The sequence below is a fragment of the Henckelia pumila genome, chromosome 4 (assembly GCF_033568475.1).
Source record: "Henckelia pumila isolate YLH828 chromosome 4, ASM3356847v2, whole genome shotgun sequence".
NCBI lineage: Eukaryota > Viridiplantae > Streptophyta > Magnoliopsida > Lamiales > Gesneriaceae > Henckelia > Henckelia pumila.
This window is the reverse complement of record NC_133123.1, coordinates 134,959,912-134,981,964: the sequence shown is the minus strand read 5'-3', so window position 1 is coordinate 134,981,964 and position 22,053 is coordinate 134,959,912. Positions and strand designations below refer to the sequence as shown.

Below are 22,053 nucleotides of genomic sequence, written 5' to 3'. Positions count from 1 at the left end.
AAAATAAGTGTAATTTGAAATATATCGAAATTTTTACAACATACAACAGATATAAATGACAAATACATCAAATATAAACGACGTGAATACAAAACACCCAAAATATATAATTCAAATCTATATATTCAGATGTGACTAAAAACCATAACAATGTTGTAGCACTCCCTTAATAATAATATGAGTTATTTGCATCAACCACCCCTGTAAAATATTGAAAATGCACATTTTTCCCTTATGAAATTTTAATAGTCATCTTCAACCCTGACATTTTAAAAAATTAGCACACTCGCGCCCTTCAGATGCGTGATTGTTGCGCACGCGCCTCTCATGCGACTAGGCAAAGATTTTGATTTTTTTTTTGCACCAAATACCCTTGTGAAATATTAAAAATGCATATTTGACCCATGTGAAAATAATTTTTAAATCTATTTAACTCATAATACACAATTTTTAATAAAATTCAATTATAAATGTTTAGTAAACATTTTTTGTTTTATTAATTTTTAATTTTTATTTTAAATGTATTATCATTAATTAATTATTTTCTAAAAATATTATTACTTTATCATGTTATCATTATTTTATTAAACTCACTTCGTATTTTCAATTTTTCTATTAAACATGCATTCATAAACAAGTATTTAAATAATTTCAACTACCAAAATATTGAACTAAACTGATAAGTTCAAACATATTGCTTTTTCGATTTAGGATTATATATTATTGAACCAAAATTTAAATTTTTCGAGAAAATATGAATTGCACAATTTGTAATAAATAATAAAAAATAACATGCTTATATAATTCTAAATTGAAAAAGTAACATTCATGAACTTATCATTTGGTTCAATATTTTGGTATTTTTAGATTTTTAAATCCTTATTTATGAATCATGTTTAATGGAGAAGTTGAAAACACGAAGTGATTTGATAAAATAATGATAACGAGATAAAGTAATAATTTTTTTAGAAATAAATTAATTAAAAATTAAAAATTAAAAATAAAAAATAAAAACAAATAATTAAAATTTTTTGGTACTTATCATGCACTTATCATTTTGATTTAATATTTTGGTACTTTTAGGTATTTAAATCTCGTTTATGAATACATTTTTAATGGAAAAATTGGAAACAAGAATAAAATTTAATAAAATAATTATAACAAGATAAAATAATAATATTTTGTAAAAAAAAAAATTATATAATCATAATAAATTTAAAATTAAAAATAAAATTAATAAAACAAAAAATGTTTGCTAAATATTTTATAATTGGATTTTAATAAAAATTATGTATTATGAGTTGAATAAATTTAAAAATTATTTTCACAGAGGTCAAATATGCATTTTTAATATTTCACAGGGGTATTTGGTGCAAAAAAAAATATCAAAATCTTTGTCTAGTCGCATGAGGGGCGCGTGCGCAATAATTACTCATTTGAAGGGGCGAGTGTGCTAATTTTTTAAAAGGTCAGAGTTGAAGATGCCTTAATAAAATTTCACAAGGAAGAAGTGTACATTTTCAATATTTTACAGGGGTGTTTGATGCAAATATACCATAAAAATATTAAGATTCTAGACTTGTAGATGCACAGTAATGTAAATTCAAATAATAATTGAAATTCAAATAATAAAGAAATACAGCTAATAATGGAAAGCATACAGAAATAAAATCCATATGCCTACAATCAACATTAAATTCAATCCCATATTCCAATGCACTCCACCTCACCACATAGTAAAAAAGTCAAACAATCCAACGGTCAGAATTGCGGCATCATAATTTGATCAATGGAAGTGAGTGCATGCTACAATTGTCCACTACCCACACTCTTTCTCTCTCAAAAATTATTCCCCAAAGCTCACACCTATCTTTGAAATTTAACCAAAAACCCTACCAAAAACCAGGGGAAAACACGATCAGATCTCCTTTGGAGTGCTAATTCGACGCATTTTGCGGGATTTTAGTTGTCGTTGGGCAATGAAATGATTTGAATGCAACTTTGGTGTGACAAATATATGTTGTTTTTATTCTTTTTTTGATTTTTTGGGGGATTATTGGAGGGATGTACAAAAATCAGCTGCAGGAGCTGGCGCAGCGGAGCTGCTTTAATCTTCCGGCGTACACGAGCTTTCGGGAAGGTCCTGATCACGCGCCGAGGTTCAAGGCGGCTGTTAACTTTAACGGAGAGACGTTTGAGAGCCCTAGTTACTGTTCTACGCTCCGTCAGGCTGAGCACTCCGCTGCTGAGGTGGCTCTCGATGCCCTCTCCAGCCGTGGCCCTTCCAATTCCCTCGCCGCCAGAATTCTGGTAATTTTATTAGCTTTTGATACATTTTTTGCTTATGGGCGGAAAATACATTCTTTTTAAAGTTATTTGTTCTTTTATGGGATCTTTAGTGTGGGTTTGTTTAATGTTGTGAATTCGAACACGAAATTTGAAAGGAAAGACGGATTGATGTAGAATCTCAGCTAGATTTGCTCTTCATTTGAGAATGCCATGTGTTTCGACATTTGCTTCTTATTCCTCTTTATGTACTTTGAAGTTTCTAGTGTGCCAATTGAGTGACAACTAGATGCTTTATTTGCCATTTTTACTTTAAAGTTATCTTTATATTAACTCTGACGTTACTTTGGTAACTATTGCATTTGTTGGAAGTCTGAAGCAGGCAACTTATCGTAACACCAGTACTTCCAACTTATTGTTATCTTCCTATTCTCGTAGTTTAAGAAACCCAAGTATTTTTCCACATTCTGTTGACATGTAGAGCACCAACCACAATCACTAAATTCTGCTAGACTCAATGAGCACGAATCTGTAGAAAATCTTACAAGATAATATGATGTAACATGGGAAATGTAGTGACTGTGATAGAAGTAGAATGGGTTTGATAGATACTCCAAGATGTATAAACATTGTTGGTGAACTGTGTTGGCCATTGACCTCACGCCTTCACATTGCAAAATCTGGCCAATGATCATAATATTACCAAAAGCCTAACAATGCCAGGGTGTTAAAGAGATATTGATATCAAACAAATGAAGACCTGGAGGTTTAGGGAATATATTGATTGAAAGGTGAGCAAAACCATAATAAAATGCACGTGCTTGGCTGTTATATTGGAATTGCAATCTGAAGTTTTCAGATCAGAATTGCCGTATTATAGATGTTAGCTTGTTGCAAAGTTTCCTAATTATTTTTTTTGGCTTGTTTGTTTCTGAGATGATTTGCAAGCTATAGTGTTTGCTAACTCTTGTATGTGCAGGATGAGACAGGTGTCTATAAGAATCTCTTGCAGGAGGTTTCACAAAGAGTGGGGGCATCTTTGCCTGCTTATTCAACTTTCAGAACCGGCCTGGGCCACCTTCCTGTTTTTACTTGTACTGTAGAGCTGGCAGGAGTCATATTTACAGGTGAGCCAGCTAAGAACAAGAAGCAAGCGGAAAAGAACGCTGCCATGGCAGCTTGGTTATCTCTTAAATCACGTAAGTGACCCTTATCTATATAAGAATATGCTTGTCGTAGAAGTTTGATCTCATCATATGTGTTATATCCAGATATGTATTCATAAATGGTAATCTTGTAATCAACAATGAAAGAGCTGTCTAAGTTTTCATCAAGATGCTGGGATTTGACTAAGAAAATAACTTAGCCAAGTTCGTCTACATATATTTTATTTTAATTACTCTATGAACTTTGATTGGTGGTTCATTTATATTGTTATAATTGTGAACTAAGTTCTAACATCTCTAACGGTGCTCGAAATATAATGATTTGACTAAGAAATGCCAGTCAATTGTCTTTGAGCTTAATTTATATGGACGGAGTATGCAATACTACAAGTGACTTTTTTCTCTTATGTTTCCAGTTGTGCAACAATTTGAAAATTCAGCATCAGAGAAGACTCATAAGGACGAGCAGGAGCATGTGACAGCGGCGCGTGCGCTGCAGAGGTATTTAACAGTGGCCAGATTGGAGAAAATATCTTTTCCAATAAAATTCCCCACACCAAATCCAAAGCCATTAAGTATGCAGCAGTCTCCAGCCTCGACATCAAAAATTCTTCCTTTGATATGCCCTAAAACAGCTCCACGCTATAGGACTTTGACTACTGCAAGCAACAATTCTATTTGCCAAAAAACCGTGCAGCCAACTCACAGCCAGCTACATGTTTCTATCTCAAATGAGAGCATTTCCTCATTGATGGACAACCTCAAGATCCGAGCCCAAAAGTTTCCTGCAGCAGGAGCAGCTCCCTACATTCCTGTCCGCCACTGCAGCCCACACCATAGAGTTGCACCACCAGTGACGATACGCAATGTAATTCCGGTTTTCTCTGCACCACCACTTCCTCCTCCACAGTCTTCAATGGTGATGAGACCTCCACCATTGGGTATGGTTCCACCTGTGTGTGTGAGGCAGGCCGTTCCAGTATATACTCCTCCTGTTAGAAAGGAAGAGCTACCCAAAGTACATCCAGTTGTCAAAATAGAGGATCCACGGTTCTTAAAACCTGCAACATCTCTAGCAGAGAATCTGCCAATTTCTAGAGCAGCAGTGAGCAAACTAGAGGAATCGAAGTTCCCCAAAATCCCCCTGGTTCGAGTAGAAGAGCCTCTTGGGTCCAAGTTGTTGCCGGTTTGTGAGACACCAGATTCTGAAGTTCCAGCAGTTCAAACTCATCTTCTAGCGGCTGAAGTCACTGCTGTTCAGGTTGCATCACCTGTTTCTGAAGTCAGCAACACTATCACCACTTCAAAACAATTTGCTGACGAGACTAGGACAACATTGCAGGACAAGCTGCCAGAGCCAGCCGGTGTTGAAGACTTCAGCGAGCTAAAGATATAATAGTTGGTTGTTTCGAACAGGAGAAAACCTCTGTGAGCTTCTCTCGACTTTGTAGCCTCTGTGTCTTCTGCTCACGTTCTTGTTTAAGTTTTCTCTTCCTTGTGGCAGATGCACCCATCCTTAGTTAACTCCTCAATAGTAATGAGCATTTCATGTCCTTAGAGCCCATATAAATGCTTATCTTGTGGTTTTGAAGGTCTAATGGAAACAAAGCTGCAACAAAGTTGAAACATGGCTCGACACTTCAGACCATATGTCAGCGCGGGGGGAGATTATAAGTCGATATTGCATTACAAGTGATTCCACCAGTAGAATGCTCCTTTTTTCTTTAATTCTCTCAAGTTTTGCTTGATTGAATCATAAGCTGTATTTATTCGAATTGGATCAGTATCAAGTCATGCTTTAGATAGTAGATTGTGTATCTTGTTTCTGGCCTTGATGGTTGCCATATCCAGTCTTTCAAATTGACAGTAGCTTAAGAGGATAGCTATGCAGTTGATCAAGGAGATGTATATTCAGTTCTTGTGAAAGTTGTATGATTCCAATTTGCTATAATTTTTCTTTCAGCATTTACTGCCATCCTGTGAAATCCGGTGGGGGGTGTAAGCCACTGTGATTTCTCTGAAACATTAGGATTTGGAACTTTTGACTTTTGATTTCCCTGTTTATATGTAGCGGCGCGGTTGCAAATTTTGAGTGTGATTGGTGTTATATCGTCTCCTATGTTGATCGGAATATTCACTATGTATCTCATACTGTCGTAGATATTCCATTAACGATTAACATGCGGTAAATTTGGCACGTCATGAGCATGTTTGGTGGATGATTTGCCCTGCATTTCTTTATGCTGAGTTTCCCGATATTGCATGAGAGTTCGAATAACATATAGTGATATTAACGTTATATAGTAATGTGGCAAAACATGCATAATTGACCCACCACCCGTTTTGGGAAACTCGAGATCAGGTTTCTCCATGCGTAGCATAGATAAAATGATGGTTACATATATAATATTGGTATGAAAGTAAAAACATTTCCAACTTTAAGCGAACTCAACATTTTAAGAGAAGCAGTTGTAGAATATTTGAATCTAGAAATTGCCTCTAGATATGATTGTCAAAACTCTTCAACGCCACTAGTAAAGAGACGAGGCGAAAGAGCAACATGTCAACAATGAACAAAAAATCCTACCGAGTAAAGGGGAAAACCTAAAACAAACAACATTGTAAATGCAACGTTTCCGCTATATCAAGGGGGACCTAAACAAAATACGAAAGGGAAGAAATGAAGATTAAGTTATCGGAGTGTCATTTACTTGGACCAGAGGCCCAGGGAACAAGACTCCAAGCTTGTTGCATTACATCATCGTCTATAAAGGGTCGCAATGACCACATCAGGCAATAGGTTTCCAGTTCTGCTGGTGATGACTTGAGGCTTAGAGAGGACACGATCCGATCCTACATATCAATAAGAACATAACCTTTATTTCATATTCATCATGACCATCTTCTTTTACATACACAAGAAAGAATTATATACAACCCTAAATAACTTTGGAATGACTTGATACAAATATACGTTAAAAGAACAGGAGATGAAACATGAATGGGGAATTGAAAATCTATAATGATATCTGTAACACTCGAGCCAAAGACACATTAACGTTATACACCAAAAGTTGGTTACCACGGGAAAATAATTGATTGACCGCGAAGTAAGTGATTATTACCTGCATTGTGTAGTCTTGTTTCACCATACTATAAATAACAGCCATCATGGATGCGTAATCGGTAACATCGGGATTTGAAAGATCTGAGGAAACTTCCTCCTGATAAAAATACATGCTACCAAATCATATTTCACGGAGTATCATGTAAGTCCACAACATGGTGGCAGTTCAAAAGAACATTCAAGAAAGGGGTAGACAAAATATAAAATTCCAGTTCAAACAATTAAACTAGAAATGATGAGACGGGGAGATGCATTTGTTGATAAAATAAGTCTCATAGTTCCCTATTCGTTTATTTATTTATCAATTCTTATTCTATTCATTGACTAATGAATAATTTGGTTTGGCATGCTCACAGTGTGTGTGTGTGAGAGAGAGAGAGAGAGAGAGAGGGTTTACGGTGCCATTGAAAACCGAGGAATCTACACTAGAGCTAACATCTTCATCTTGCTCCTTTTTAGTTTGCACTATGGATGCTGCATCATCTAAAAGGTGCTCAAGTTCACTGATGATACTTTCGGCTGCTAATAAATATCAAGCGGTTAGCTTCAGAGTGAAAATCAAATAGTTGAACAAGCAAAATAAACTAGAAAGAAAAGCATTGGGGAAAAACTAGAGTAAATTTTTTTAAAAAAATAAGCTATAAAAAATTTCACCTTTGTTTATATGGTCCTGAAGCCCTAGATGGCAGGTTTGCACTTCTGCACAGACATCCATGAGATTGGAGAGAAAATTTAGTGCTAACAAGAAGACAAGAATCGCCCTACTGGAACTAAAAGTAACAGAGTCCATACATAGGAATTGAATGGCAAGATTGTTGAAAAACAACTGCCACAAATTTGGTTCTTGTTTAAACCATGAAACAAAGTTTCTTAAATTCCTTGCCCCACAAAAGTTGGATTCCTTGCACAGTAACTATATCCTCCGTGACAAACTAAAACAAAAATAATGCTCCACAGTCGTGTACTTTGGTTAATCCTACCAACGTTTAGAAGGAAATCCACAATGTGTTGTCAGACACAACTATCGGTGCATTTGGATAAAAGAAACACCTTTTTTTAAAAATATATACTTTTTCTGATAGAAGTGAAGTTTGGATGGAGAAATTGTTTTAAAAAGGGCTTATTTCCAGAAGCCAAAAAATGTAGCTAGTAGGCTTCTGGTTCTACTTTAAAATAGAAATGTACTTTTTTACAGCTAAATGGAAACATTAAAACTAGTTCAGTTTTTTATCAAACAAAAAACGAAAAAGCACTTAGAAAACCGGGATAAATTAAGCATTTTATTAAGCTATGACTTCTTATCCAAACTTGCCTCATTGTACATGACTAAGGAATAATCAATTAAAAAGTGTTTTGTCAAACACCCAGTAAGAAGTCATAGATAAGTACAAGATCTCAATATATCGACAATGAATAAAAGAATACAAGCTGATATTGAAAGTACACTTACACTTGCTCACATTTTGTACATTGTCATGAGTGTTCTTGCACCCTGCTTCAACGTAGGATAAAAACCTTTTTGTCCCATGAGCTTTAATAATGCCCTCGATCAGTTTAGATGTCTTTTCGACTGGAGGCCGTTGTAAAAATCCTGTGCACGAAATTAGTGAGCCTACTAACATTGCAGCTAGAGCTTTGCAATTGGCGCTCTCAATTGCAATTTTTTAAAAATGATGTGCACAGCAGGGTGCCACCATGCAATCTTCCCCTGCCATTCCATTATCGGAATATACAAATGTAGCGAGTAAACTCTTCTAGGGGCTTTAAACTGAACATTTTTTTAATAATCAATTTGAGGCTTATGGAATGGCACCAATCAATCTAGGCTGAAGTTTTCACTCTTGAAATTAACAGCAATCTATCGTTGTATGATACATGGATTGATCAACAGAGGCTGACATAGCTAGCGTTCCACAGGTTCCACCAAATGAATTAATATTTTGATATGGCTTCCTGAAGCTTAAGTTCTGACAGAGAATATTTAATTTCCTTGTCCAGCCTCCCAATCTTCAAATATTATTTATACCACACATAAATTTGTATTTCACCTTGTGTATCCTACAACAGGGAGAATTCCGTTGAAGCCCAAAAAAGTTGGCAAACTCACCGATTGCTTGCTGAAAGGAAACAAGTAAATTGCTTCCGAAAGTCCCCAACTCTTCAAATTTTGTCACGCTGCATTGAAGAACAGGTACAGAAGCTAAAGTATTGAATCCAATTTGATCTCACCAGGAAACACTTGAAGTAATAATCAACATAGCACGTGTTGAATTTGAACCTGGTCATAAAATCTGCATATATTTGGAGAACCGGTGGCAGTCTGCCTCCGTCTTTCCCGTTTTCCATTCTGCAATACGATTAATCTCATTAATATAATCTGAATATATATCTGGACTGAAAAATTATATGTATAGAGGCCAATTATACGATTGATGCACCAAAGAAACTAACTTGACGGTGGTTCGAGAATCGAGAGGTTTCTAGCGGCAAATATGCAGGCGGAGGGCGGAGTTACTTTGGGAGGCGTGCAACTGCGGAGTTTAAACGGTAAAAGTAGGGTTTTATCAATTAATGGAATCATTTATTTTAAAAAAAAATTATAATTAATGGAATAATTTTAGGTTCAAATGATTTATTTTTTAATTATTGTCAAAAACATTTTTGAAAAAATGACAACCCTTTTTCATTTTACAAAAATAAGAATTAAGGCCAGGATTGATTTTCTCTCTTTCTTTTTTAACTCTAACAAAAATATAAGAAGGGGATGCAACAATAAAATGTGGATAAACAAACTATATGACACATCAATATTTGTAAGACGAATGAAGTCGTTTTATATTAACTTTAAAAAATAATATTTTTGACATAAATATTTTTTTTTTATCTAGCCAGGTCAGATATACCTCAAAAAATTTACTGCCTTGAAACTTGAGTTTTTTTTTCCTTTTTTGGATATTGTAAAATATAAATAATAAATAAGATTTTTTTCTAGATTTTTTTTTTTTTTTTTTAGTAATCATGTAGTAGATTTCAATGGACTTCGTAGAGGAACCTAGTACGCATTCGGGCACACAAACCATAAACCACGTGAATAGAAAAAGTCGTCGGGTATTTATATAATATATAGATCGAAGTCCCCAGAGCCAGAGGGGATCATATATTCATATCCATTATGATTATTAATTTATGAATCCAACTATTTGATTTGTTTTATTATTAAATTAAATGGAAGATGAAATTTTACACTAGCCAATGGAAACAAATTAATCTCTACTACGCTTCTTCTTATTATTCTCTCCTCCTCTGTGACTCATATTTCCCGAACTTGTGATTTTAAGTCTGGTTGTCCTGTAATTAACCATCCTCTCAATCTTGTATCGACCCTTTTCCCGGAAAATCGATATTTATCACAATCCCAATTCACTCGGTAAGTTCTGCTTTCCGCCTGTTTTTTGTTTTTTGTTTTCTCAAGAATACCTGGGATGCATCAGTTTATAGTTGAGTGTACAGGATTCCCGCGAGTGGTGTGATCCAGTTATCTTTTCCTTGTTACGGGGGCGCTGTTTTCTAGCATTTTAACAGGCCCAATTCAAGGTTTCTTGAGTGGTTGTGTCCGGTAAATCGGAATTCAGTTGAGGCTGGGTGGACTGTGTGTGTGGAGCACATATGCACACTCATGGAGGAATTCTATTATTTGTTTTTCCTTCTTTTTTTCCCCTAATGTTGTCTTTGTTCTTTACTAATTGTTGTGTTGTATGCTTTCATTGATCAATAAATAAGCAGAGGAAAAACATGAGACGAAAACCAAAAGTTGCTTCTGGCCAGGAGGCCGGGACCAGTGAAAAGATTGGAGAAGTGAATACCGCTGTGAAGGATAAAAATGCCATTTTGGTGGCCACCAGGTCACCTTATGTGATTCTCGCGCTCTTTGTTCTTGTCATTAATGGGAGTTGGGGCGTTTACCATTATCAGTTTGAGAATCTGCCTCCTCCACTGGCTCTCGAAAGTGTGGGGAAAAGGGGTTTCTCCGAAAACGAGGCTATGAAACATGTTGTCGCATTGACTCAATTAGGCCCCCATAGCATTGCCTCTGATGCTCTCGAGAGAGCTTTCCAGGTACTTTGCTGTGATTTGAAAAGTTGAGTCTTTATGTTGACTGCAGTACTGATATATGTGCCTTGTGTTGCTATTGCTTTAGCCTATTGTTGAACATGTGTCTTGTGAAGCATAAGTTGTGTAGCATATTTGTATTATGCTTTGAATGAAAGATCCAGGACTTTGTATGTATTCCGGCCTTGGTTGGATGATGAGGTTTTTGACTGATACTAAATATCATGCTAAAATGGAATATTAGGGACAACATTTATGCTAACTAGATGTTACAATACTACTTTGTTTCTAAAATATCAGAGTCGTGAATCAAGAAATTATTATCTATGTCTCACCAAAAGTTCTCTCCAAACAGCCACGTAAAATTACAGTCAAGAATTGAGGAATAAGAATAATCGGTTTTATTGGTTTGGAAATTCAACCATTTGATATTGAGCTTTGATGGCATTCTTGAGAATTTGCTGTGGATCTTTTACTGCAGTATGTCAGAGAAGCAGCAGAAACTATTAAAAAAACGGCTCATTGGGAGGTCGACGTTGAAGTGGATTTATTTCATGCAAATTCTGGAGTCAACAATCAACTTACTGGTCTTTTTAGAGGAAAATCTGTTGTCTATTCAGATCTGAATCACGTCGTGTTAAGAATCACTCCGAAATATGCATCTGAAGCAGCAGATAATGCTATTCTTGTCTCCTCCCACATCGATACCGTTTTTGCAGGGTACAGCTCTGGTATTCCTGAAGTTTGAACATGGTTGCTGTCAATTTATTGTTTTTCAGAATACTTTGTGGGTTTCCATATTTGTTTTTCTTTCGCGTGAAACCAATTTATTGATAGTGATAATAATTAACTTGGGAAAACATTTTATGGAGAAGGCACAGAATGTATTTTGTTTTCCTTTACAATATCTTTTACTAGCATTGTGCAATCACATTTGAGTAATTTAAAATGCTTGCATATTCTTTTGCACTTAATTTACTTATGAAGTATTATAGTATAACAGTCACTGTTTGCTGAAACATTTTTATTGTAAAATTTGCCGTAGTAGAGTCACGGATGCTTGGAAAATTATGCATCAAGTCCTTCTCTTGGTACTGTTTCAGGGAAGGAGCTGGCGACTGCAGTTCATGTGTTGCGGTTATGTTAGAGCTTGCTAGAGGAGTTTCCCAGTGGGCTCATGGATTTAAGAATGCTGTCATATTCTTATTTAATATTGGAGAGGAGGAAGGCTTGAATGGCGCTCACAGCTTTATTTCTCAGGTTTGCCACAATCAAAATACCTTAACCCTGGGCAAATTCAGGAATTCGGAAGAGGGGGGCAAGACGGGACGAGGAGGTGTGAGAATTGGGGACTGGAGGACTTTGGGAGGGGCAAAACTTGAAATTTTAAAGTTTATACATAAAATCGCAAAAAATTATTTCTTTGTCCGTCCTGCCCCCCCTTGCCCACTTACTGGACCTACTGCTATAGATAATCATGTTGCAACAGTGTTTTGAAGCTTCCAATTTTAAGAGGAACCATTTGTTTAAATGATGTGGAGTGGTCTTGATACGATTGTTGCAGCATCCTTGGAGTGATACATTAAGATTGGCCATTGATTTGGAAGCCATGGGAATAGGAGGAAAATCTAGCATTTTCCAGGTCTGAGTTTGTTTCTAAGTTATTTTTTGGTTTCTTCATATTTTCATTCTTACCTCATATACGTAACCCTATACACATATCTGGACATCCTCACAGCTGTCCACACTTATGATGGTATCATAGCGGATGGCTGGGTATAAATTGCATACAAGATCACATTCGAAGCTATTTGTAATTTCAATGTCTAAGGGTCTTTTACCATTCATTTATGTCTCGGGAAAGATTGGATTTTCTTCTTTCTATTCTGGTTGTTTATAACGATCGTCAAATAAATGCACAACTTTGTGAAACACGTGACTTGTTACTGGTTTATTTCTAATCTCTTCGAGCATAGGTTAAGATTTTTTCCCTATTTTTTCTCCTGTTCCTCTTGAGTTTACTTGATCAGTAAAGAATCAAAACAAATAGCTCATATTTGATTTTTCTAACACTGTTCGATCGACAGGCTGGTCCTCATCCTTGGGCCATTGAAAACTTTGCTTTGGCAGCCAAGTATCCATCTGCACAAATTGTTGCTCAGGTCTGTTGGCAAAAGTAACGCAATAAATTTCTCTTCATTTTAACATTGTATCATAGATATCCCTTTCCTTCAGATTTCAGCTAACAATTAAGTGGCGTTCATTCCCCCAGGATCTTTTTTATTCTGGGATTATAAATTCGGCAACAGACTTTCAAGTGTATAAAGACATTGCAGGACTTTCCGGGCTCGATTTTGCATATGCAGATAATACAGCTGTGTACCATACAAAGGTAATCATAGCTAGAGGAATTAAGCGAACCACGACATCTACTCCCATTTCTTACACTTGCATATTTTGTGATGATAGCGCATTAAATTCTTATCCTGTTAATGCAGAATGACAAGTTAAAATTGTTGAAACCTGGTTCTCTACAACATCTTGGAGAAAATGTTCTCGCTTTCTTGCTCCATGCCGCCGCTTCTGCCAGCCTCCCTAAGAGCAACACGTTGGAATCAGATATAGAATCTAGCAAGGAAAAAGCTATATATTTTGACATCTTGGTATATAATTCTCTTGCAATCATATATAATAATATTTATGCATCTATTACTTATGTCCCAATTTAACTGATGTCCTCGTTCATTTTCTGGATGTTGGTGGCTGTTGTTCCTAAAATGGCAATTTTCTAAAAAAGAAAGATGAAAAAAATGGCAAATGTCACTCCTAAAGAACGCTTACTTCTTGAATTATCAATGTGACACCTCCACCACACAACTAGTGCTTTTCAGGAAAAATAATGCAGACACAAATTTGCAACTTTTCGATTCTTATCACACTTTGGGAATTGGTTGGAGGGACTAAGATATTTTCTACTCAGTCTTGTTTCCATGTATTGTAACCTAATGAGTATTGACTCCTGATCTCAGGGAGCATACATGGTCACATTTCGTCAAAGCTTTGCCAATATGCTGTACAATTCAGTGATATTGCAATCCATTTTGATATGGGCTACGTCAGTGGTGATGGGTGGTTATCCTGCTGCTATCTCATTGCTTCTATCGTGTTTCAGTATCATACTTATGTGGATATGCTCGATAAGTTTTTCCGTTGCCGTGGCCTTCATTCTTACGATCACATCTTCACCAATGCCATGTCTTTCAAGTCCATGGCTGGTTATTGGTCTGTTTGCTGCACCTGCACTTCTTGGGGCATTTACTGGTCAACATTTGGGATATATTATCCTTAAATCTTATTTGTTAAAAACATTTTCTGTGAGAAAGGCAAAACTATCTGCTGACTTGCAATCTACTTTGGCTAAGTTGGATGCTGAAAGATGGCTTTTTAAAGCCGGTATATTGCAGTGGCTTGTTCTATTGGCAGTTGGGAATTACTATAAAGTTGGTTCTTCTTATATAGCTCTTGTTTGGTTAGTTTCACCCGCATTCGCTTGTAAGTACAGTCCAGAATCTCAGCCTATTATGTGTAACACTGATCATGAAAGCGCACAATGTGGTTCATTTTTACCAGAAATTTTGATTTTTAGTAGTTTATTTGCGATTATGGCTCAATCTGATCTTTATTCTGGAACATGTAGATGGTTTGCTCGAAGCAACATTATCACCTTCAAGAGTGCCGCTGCGACTTAAAACTCTGACCTTGCTTATTGGTTTGTTTGTGCCGTTATTACTCTCTTCTGGCATGATTATTCGGTTGACAGCCACTATAATCGGGACAATGGTTCGGTTCATTAGGTAATGGTTCAAACCACTTACAAAAACTGCGGAACATTGTCCAAATTAAGTGATTTTCATCTTCCAGTTTTCTTTTTCATCACTCTCAAATTTCATTCCTGACAACATGTATTTCACGCCTATGAAATTTTACAAGAACTCATAGTTTGAATTTTGCTTCGCAGAAATCCTGGAGCTACTCCTGAATGGGTCGGAAATGTAGTAATTGCTATTTTTGTTGCTGCTATTGTGTGTTTGACCATGGTATATCTACTATCATACATCCATATATCAGGTGATTCTGGTGATACTTGTTTTAGCTTGCTGCTGCAGTGATTTTAATCATGTCATTTATGTTACTGACTTTAAGGTTATGAGAGACCTTTTATGTGGAAAACTTATAACGATTTTTTAACGTGGCCCATCGTGTTTTTTTTCTTATCTAGAAGCAAAAGTTTCTCTCGTTTTCACGACATGCACTCTACTTGCTATCTCTCTTGTTGCTGTGTGGGGGGGTCTTGTTCTGCCATTTACTGAAGATACCGCAAGAGCCGTAAACGTGAGCAACTGATTATCCTATGTGGTCCAAAAAATGGATGCACAATTCATGTTAAAAGTTTTCTTTTGGTCTCCAGGTTGTGCATGTTGTGGATGCAAGACAAACAGAGAGTAGGAAGCAGGAGCCCTCCTCATTTGTTTCTCTATTCTCTGTAACTCCTGGAAAGTTGAACAAGGAGGCCGAGTATATCGGGGAAGGAGTTGTTTGTGGTAGGGATCGGCATTTAGATTTTGTTACCTTTTCTGTCAACTATAGCTGTTGGACGAGTAGCAGCGCTGAAGCCGGATGGGTGGAGTCTGATGTCCCTAAAATCCATGTGGACAAAGATACGAAAGGCGAAAGCAGAACAACACATGTCTCAATCGACACTAGAACTTCTACTCGATGGGCCCTGGGAATCAATACCAAAGAAATTGAAGACTTCCAGCTGAAAGGTATCAGGACTTAAGGAGTCCCTCTTATTCTGCTTTTCATATTCCTTGACTTGTCATAACATTTACATCTTCAATCAACAGATGCTGAAAGTGCTGAGGAATTGATCTCACCCAGCGAAAAGCACGGTGTCAACGGATGGCATGTCATTCAATTTTCGGGTGGGAAAAAGGCCCCAACCAAGTTCGACCTCTCACTTTTCTGGATGGGCAACCATACTCTTTCGACTCCGGCGGGCGGTATAAACGAGCCCCTGCTCCTAAAACTCAGAACAGACTTAGACAGATCAACCCCGCCATTCAAAAATATCCTTCAGAAGCTTCCTCCATGGTGTTCCCAGTTTGGAAAGTCTACTGCTCCACATACATTAGCTTTCTTGAGTAGTCTGCCAGTTTCTTTTTAATTAAATAGACTGATTCTCTTATATTTCTCTTCTGGAAAGATATTTTTTTATTTATTTATTGCGATTAGCTTGTAATAGTCGATTTTTATGACACTTGACACGTTATGTTGAAGGTAAGACTTGTTTTACAAAATTTTTTTAAAAATCAATTTAATTAATGTTTTGGCGAGTTGAAATTAAATTAGATCGAGATTACACTAAATTGAATAAAATTTATTAGGCTCCTCGTGTAAGAGAAAAAACTCAAGTGGCAGACTTGGTTTGGAAATTGAGTTGGTGAATTCCGTGAAACGAATCGATAAAAAAATAATATTTTTAGTATCAAAATTAATATTTTTTTTATGAGTTGATTCAAATATTCATATCACAAAAATGATTTTTCATGGACATTTCGAGTTTTTGCAATGTATATTCATATTGTGTAGAGTGGATGGATAGCCTCCACCCATGACCCAACCTTCACAAACAAAGAAGGAAGAGGACAAATTTTTAGGCCAACAGATATGCTATGATGGGCTAGGCCATGAGACCGTAATCAGGCCTCCTGTTGGCCCAATATGTAATATGTGGTACATGCGATCGAATTCTAGATCCTTAGTTGGATTTTGCACATGGCCCAGTGGACTTTTTCATTCTATTCTAATTCTAACCCTTAAAATAAACGCATGAATCGAACAAGCTCCTGCTTAGTGCATAATATTCAATTCAACCTCCCAAAAGCATACAAGGAAACATTTGCTGATAAGCCCATAAACTTGGAGACAGACCACAACAAATAAAGGATTGGGCTTCCAAGGGACTCATAACTAAAGAGTCAGCCCAATTAGCAAATGAACATAAAATAGAGCCAGAATCAGTGGCCGTCGAAGAAGATAAAAGGAAGGAAGGGGTACAAGAACATTCGAGAAGGCGTAGCAAACCAGCGTGGGCAAAAGATTACATCATGTGAGAGAGGAAGCACGTGTAGCTGTTGGGATTTCTCGCTCTAGTTAGTTACGATCTATTTTGATAATTTGTTTTCTTGTAATTTGTGAGAGGATATATATATTTGTAAACCCAAACCATGAGGGGCATTGAGAATTATTTTGGTGGAATTTTATTGAGAAGTTTGGCACAGACTCAAAGTGTGCTTGTTCTATCATTGGTGCTCTCGTTGCTGATACGAAGAGGAACGAGGATGTTTCTGAAGCTATGAGGCAGCTGGAATCAAATTTCAAAACTCACGCGGAAACCCAGTTAGCGAGCTATACCAAGCTGTTGGAGCAGTACATGACAGCCATGGATTTACGCTTTGGACAGATGGATCAAAAGCTACAGGAAGTATCGCAGGACAAAGAAGGATCTCATGGGCAGTCCAATTCCGGGTTTAAACCCAGCCACAAGGAGAACGAAATAGGAATGGATTTCAGTCCATATCTGAAGGGGATCAAATTGGACATACCCAAATTCAATGGGGCAGAGGTGCACAACTGGATATACAAGATTGAAAAGTACTTTTCCTTGCACAATATACCATGTGCAGCACGTTTGCAGCTTGTTGCCTTCCATTTCGAAGGAGAAGCCGCTTCATGGTATCTGTGGATGGATCGCAATGGGAACCTCTGTGATTGGGATCAGTTTTTAGCATCTCTGTGTGAGATATTTGGATCATCTATCTATGACGATCCTTTGGGGCGAATTTCAAAACTGGTGCAGACAGGGAGAGTGTCAAAATTTTGGGCAGAATTCGAAGAATTGATGAATCGCGTGGTGGGGGTGTCGGATTCTATGTTTCTGAACTTCTTCATCTGGGGACTTAAGATGGATATTAGGAGAGAATTACTGCTCAATCCTCCTAAAACTTTAACTGAAGCAATGAACAAGGCTCAGCTATATGAAGAAAGGAATGAGGAACTGCGGGGCACGTTTCCTCGAGAAACTATGCGTCATGTCACTAATGTTGCAGTTAGATCGGGAGTAACTCCTTCACCTATGGGAGGGTCAACTCATCCAGTGCCCTTTGCAAGTCTTCCACCAACAGCACCGGGCACTGCACAAACCAGGTTACCCATAAAAAGAATGACTCTGGCAGAGCTTCAAGAAAAGAGGGAGAAGGGGTTATGCTTTACTTGTGATGAGAAATACAATGTAAATCATCGGTGCAAGAATCGAATCATGGTTCTTATGGGCGAGGATTCTGATCAAGCAAGTGATGAAATATTATGTGGCATGGATTATGAGCTACCTGAGGCAATTGGGGACGAGGCAGAGGTGAGCTTACACACCCTGACCAACTCTGCCAATCCCCGCATCTTTCGTATAACAGCGGAACATCATCAAACGCCTGTTGAAGTTTTAATTGATACCGGCAGTCACTATAATTTCATTCAGGAAGGGCTTATTGACAGGCAAAAAATCCCTCACACAACTACGAAGAGGTTCCGTGTTTACATGGGAAATGGGCAACATTTGTGGTGTGATCGAGTGTGCCCCAGCGTTCCATTGTTACTACAAGGACATCAATTCACTATTGACTTATACGTGCTGCCCATCTGGGGCTTAGATGTGGTGCTGGGAATGCAATGGTTACGTACCTTGGGACCATGCCTTCATGACCATGAAGCGTTGACCATGGAATTTACGTGGGAGGGGCAACACGTCTGCTTACAAGGAAACAACTTGTCAGTACCAGGTTCGTCTCTTACAACACCCTATGGGCTATGGTCCATAAATCCCTTATTAATACGTTGTACACAATCATAGGGGAACATTTCTTGACTCAAAACTCAGAGGAAGCATTGGACACCAGAAAGAACAGTGAAGAGTAGTCCATTCCGGAGGCAGGAAAAATAATACTTGAGAGGTACTCAGATATTTTTGAGGAACAAAGAAGTCTACCACCACGGAGGACCACAGATCATCGCATTCATTTGCTTCCAGGGTCATCTCCGATCAATGTGAGACCGTATCGGTATCCGTATTTTCAGAAGGATGCAATGGAGGAAATAGTGCATGAGTTACTGGAAAGGGGCTTTATTCGACCCAGTGCCAGCCCATATTCCTCCCCTGTTTTGTTGGTTAAAAAGAAGGATGGGACATGGAGGTTTTGTGTTGACTACCGGGCTCTCAATAACCTCACCATTCGAGACAGATTTCCCATACCAACCATTGATGAGTTACTCGATGAATTAGGGGCTGCCCGTATTTTTTCAAAATTGGACCTCAGGTCAGGCTACCACCAGATTAGGATGAATGAAAAGGATGTGCACAAGACGGCTTTTCGAACTCACGAAGGGCATTATGAACTCATGGTAATGCCCTTTGGTCTCACAAATGCCCCTTCGACGTTTCAAGCGGCCATGAATCAGGTTTTCAAACCTTTTCTGAGGAAGTTTGTTATAGTTTTTTTTTGATGATATATTGATATATAGTCAAACAGAGGCAGAACATGGAGAACATCTACATCAGGTTCTTGAATGCTTGAGTTCCAAGAAATTCTTTGCTAAAAGAAGCAAATTTCAATTTTTTTCAATCTACTATTGAATATCTGGGGCATTTGGTTACCGCAGGAGGGGTGCTAGCCGATCCCAAGAAGGTGGAAGCGATGGTTCAATGGCCTTCACCTAAAACTATCAAACAACTGTGGGGGTTCCTTGGTCTCACGGGGTATTATCGCCGATTCGTGCCTCATTATGCGTCTATAACAGCACCGTTGACTGATTTATTAAAGAAGAATTCCTTCCAATGGACACCGGAGGCTAGCAGTGCATTCAAAATACTCAAGGGAGTAATGGCGACCACCCCTGTTTTAAGGTTACCAGATTTTTCTAAAACGTTTGTTCTAGAAACTGATGCCTCTAAGGTAGGAATCGGGGGAGTCTTACTGCAAGAAGAACACCCGTTGGCATATTTCAGCAAGAAGTTAGGGCCGAAGTTGCAAGCTTCCTCGACATATGTTCGAGAATTGTATGCAGTGATGGAAGCGGTTGCAAAGTGGAGACAATATTTATTGGGACAGAAATTTATTGTTCGTACTGACCATAAGAGCCTAAAAGAGTTGCTGTCACAAACGATACAAACTCCGGAACAACAGCATTACTTGAGGAAGCTGATTGGTTATCATTTTACCATTGAGTACAAACCAGGAAAGGAAAATATGGTTGCCGACTCCTTATCCAGAATTCTTGAAGAAGACGAAGAAGGTACGCTAATTCTATGTACTACCTTGTCTAGACCACAATTTGATTTCTTGGACGAACTTCGCCACGAAAATAAGGTGTTGGATGATTTGCTTGCGATACACAATTCTGTGGCATGTAATGAAGGTGAACCAAGTTTATATTCTGTAAGGGATGGGGTGATACTGTATAAGGGCAAGTATTTCCTGGGTCGTCAGTCCTTGTTAAAAGCGGTGATGTTACCGGAGTTCCATAGCTCTCTGATTGGGGGACATGCGGGAGTGAAACGTACTTATATGAGGTTGTCTGCTAATTTTTTCTGGATTGGGATGCGGTCGGATGTGAAAGAGTTCGTATCGAAGTGCTATGTGTGTCAAACCACTAAGTATTCAACTGAGAAGCCTTATGGGTTACTGCAACCAACTGAAATACCGGAGATGGTTTGGGAGGATATTGCCTTGGACTTCATCATTGGGTTGCCAAAAGCCAAAGGATATACTGCCATTCTAGTGGTAGTTGACAGATTATCTAAGTATGCGCATTTTGTACCTCTCCCTACTTCCCACACGGCTAGCCAAGTCGCTGAATTGTTTTGCTCAATGGTCATACGCCTGCATGGAGTCCCTCGCTCTATTATATCAGATCGTGATCCAATTTTTATCAGCCAGTTTTGGAAAAAAGTGTTCGAACTAATGGGAACCAAGTTACGAATGAGCTCGGCCTATCATCCTCAAACGGATGGGCAAACGGAAGTGTTAAACCGTTGTCTTGAACAATATTTGAGGGCTTTCACCTCTGAAAATCCGACATCTTGGGTGACCTTTCTAGGATGGGCTGAATATCATTATAACACGAGTCATCACTCATCTATTAACATGACCCTATTTCAGGCGGTGTATGGGCGTGTTCCACCAACCATTCCCATGTATTTGAGGGGCAGTACTGATCTAGAGGCTGTAGAGGAAGGACTGCTGAAACGAGATGATGCCCTGAGAAAACTTCGATTGCACTTGAATGAAGCACAACAAAGAATGAAACAGCTCGCAGATACTCATAGGCAAGACAAACAATTTCAGGTTGGGGAATTGGTGTGGTCAAACTGCGCCCTTATCGGCAAACCACAGTCGCACAGAGGGCACATTCAAAGCTATGCAAACGTTATTTCGGACCATTTCCGATAATAAATAGGGTGGGACCTGTAGCATATACATTAAAACTGCTAGCCACGAGCAGAATACATCCTACTTTTCACGTTTTTCAACTTAAATTATTCCGCGGAGAAGTGCCAGAAAATGTAGAGTTGTGGCCAGAATTGAGCATCAACAACCGACCTCTTTTTAATGCCTGTTAGCATTTTGACTGCCAGAATCATTACTAAAAACAATCAACAGCTTAAGCAGGTGCTAGTTCAGTGGTCGAACAGCTTTCCAGAAGATGCAACATGGGAAAATTTTAAGGAGTTCTGTTCGATATACACAAAATTCAACCTTGAGGACAAGGTTGTGTTTGAAGAGCTCGGGGGTGATAAGCCCATAAACTTGGAGACATATCATACAATTTTGGAGCAACAAATAAAAGATTGGGCTTCCAAGGGACTCATAACTAAAGAGTCAGCCCAATTAGCAAATGAACATAAAACAGAGCCAGAATCAGTGGCCATCGAAGAAGATAAAAGGAAGGAAGGGGCGCAAGAACATTCGAGAAGGCGTAGCAAACCAGCGTGGGCAAAAGATTACATCATGTGAGAGAGGAAGCACGTGTAGCTGTTGGGATTTCTCGCTCTAGTTAGTTACGATCTATTTTGATAATTTGTTTTCTTGTAATTTGTGAGAGGATATATATATTTGTAAACCCAAACCATGAGGGGCATTGAGAATTATTTTGGTGGAATTTTATTGAGGAGTTTGGCACAGACTCAAAGTGTGCTTGTTCTATCATTTGCTTTGTGCATCAAATCAAAGAAAGAAAAAAATGCAGAGA

The 22,053-nt window shown here is 38.0% G+C and overlaps 2 protein-coding genes across 8 annotated transcripts; one reads left to right on the top strand and one right to left on the bottom strand.

Annotated features, from left to right (window-relative positions):
- Positions 1-1,836: 1,836 nt before the first annotated feature.
- On the top strand, positions 1,837-16,066 carry LOC140867418 (uncharacterized). 6 transcript variants are annotated; one of them, XM_073272489.1, is made up of 15 exons: positions 9,740-10,006; positions 10,090-10,173; positions 10,363-10,695; positions 11,171-11,409; positions 11,793-11,949; positions 12,254-12,331; positions 12,777-12,851; positions 12,962-13,081; positions 13,188-13,352; positions 13,719-14,241; positions 14,387-14,543; positions 14,708-14,817; positions 14,969-15,081; positions 15,158-15,515; positions 15,597-16,066. In XM_073272489.1, exons 3-15 carry the CDS (start codon positions 10,372-10,374, stop codon positions 15,914-15,916), a joined length of 2,739 nt encoding a protein of 912 aa, XP_073128590.1. In that variant the 5' UTR covers positions 9,740-10,006; positions 10,090-10,173; positions 10,363-10,371; the 3' UTR covers positions 15,917-16,066. The 6 variants fall into 6 exon arrangements, with proteins under 6 accessions (XP_073128586.1, XP_073128590.1, XP_073128588.1 ...); XM_073272487.1 differs by having other exon boundaries at positions 10,090-10,195; XM_073272485.1 differs by lacking the exons at positions 9,740-10,006; positions 10,090-10,173 and adding an exon at positions 1,837-2,310.
- On the bottom strand, positions 5,927-9,116 carry LOC140866101 (uncharacterized). 2 transcript variants are annotated; one of them, XM_073270995.1, is made up of 8 exons: positions 9,031-9,116; positions 8,858-8,926; positions 8,687-8,754; positions 8,030-8,170; positions 7,234-7,275; positions 6,977-7,101; positions 6,578-6,676; positions 5,927-6,305 (listed from the first exon to the last, which is right to left on the bottom strand). In XM_073270995.1, the coding sequence occupies exons 2-8, from the start codon at positions 8,923-8,925 to the stop codon at positions 6,156-6,158; spliced, it is 693 nt and encodes a 230-aa protein (XP_073127096.1). In that variant the 5' UTR covers position 8,926; positions 9,031-9,116; the 3' UTR covers positions 5,927-6,155. The 2 variants fall into 2 exon arrangements, with proteins under 2 accessions (XP_073127096.1, XP_073127097.1); XM_073270996.1 differs by having other exon boundaries at positions 6,977-7,098.
- Positions 16,067-22,053: the final 5,987 nt, after the last annotated feature.

What these genes read in the sequence shown, in the direction of transcription:
- LOC140867418 (XM_073272485.1), top strand. Translation starts at nt 2,065, where the DNA reads ATGTACAAAAATCAGCTGCAGGAGCTGGCGCAGCGGAGCTGCTTTAAT. An exon ending in ATCGATACCGTTTTTGCAGG is followed by an intron (nt 11,410 to 11,792) that starts GTACAGCTCTGG and finishes GTACTGTTTCAG; the next exon opens with GGAAGGAGCTGGCGACTGCA. An exon ending in ACAATGGTTCGGTTCATTAG is followed by an intron (nt 14,544 to 14,707) that starts GTAATGGTTCAA and finishes TTTGCTTCGCAG; the next exon opens with AAATCCTGGAGCTACTCCTG.
- LOC140866101 (XM_073270995.1), bottom strand. Translation starts at nt 8,925, where the DNA reads ATGGAAAACGGGAAAGACGGAGGCAGACTGCCACCGGTTCTCCAAATA. An exon ending in TGTACAAAATGTGAGCAAGT is followed by an intron (nt 7,276 to 8,029) that starts GTAAGTGTACTT and finishes TCTGTGCAGAAG; the next exon opens with TGCAAACCTGCCATCTAGGG. An exon ending in AACAAGACTACACAATGCAG is followed by an intron (nt 6,306 to 6,577) that starts GTAATAATCACT and finishes ATTGATATGTAG; the next exon opens with GATCGGATCGTGTCCTCTCT.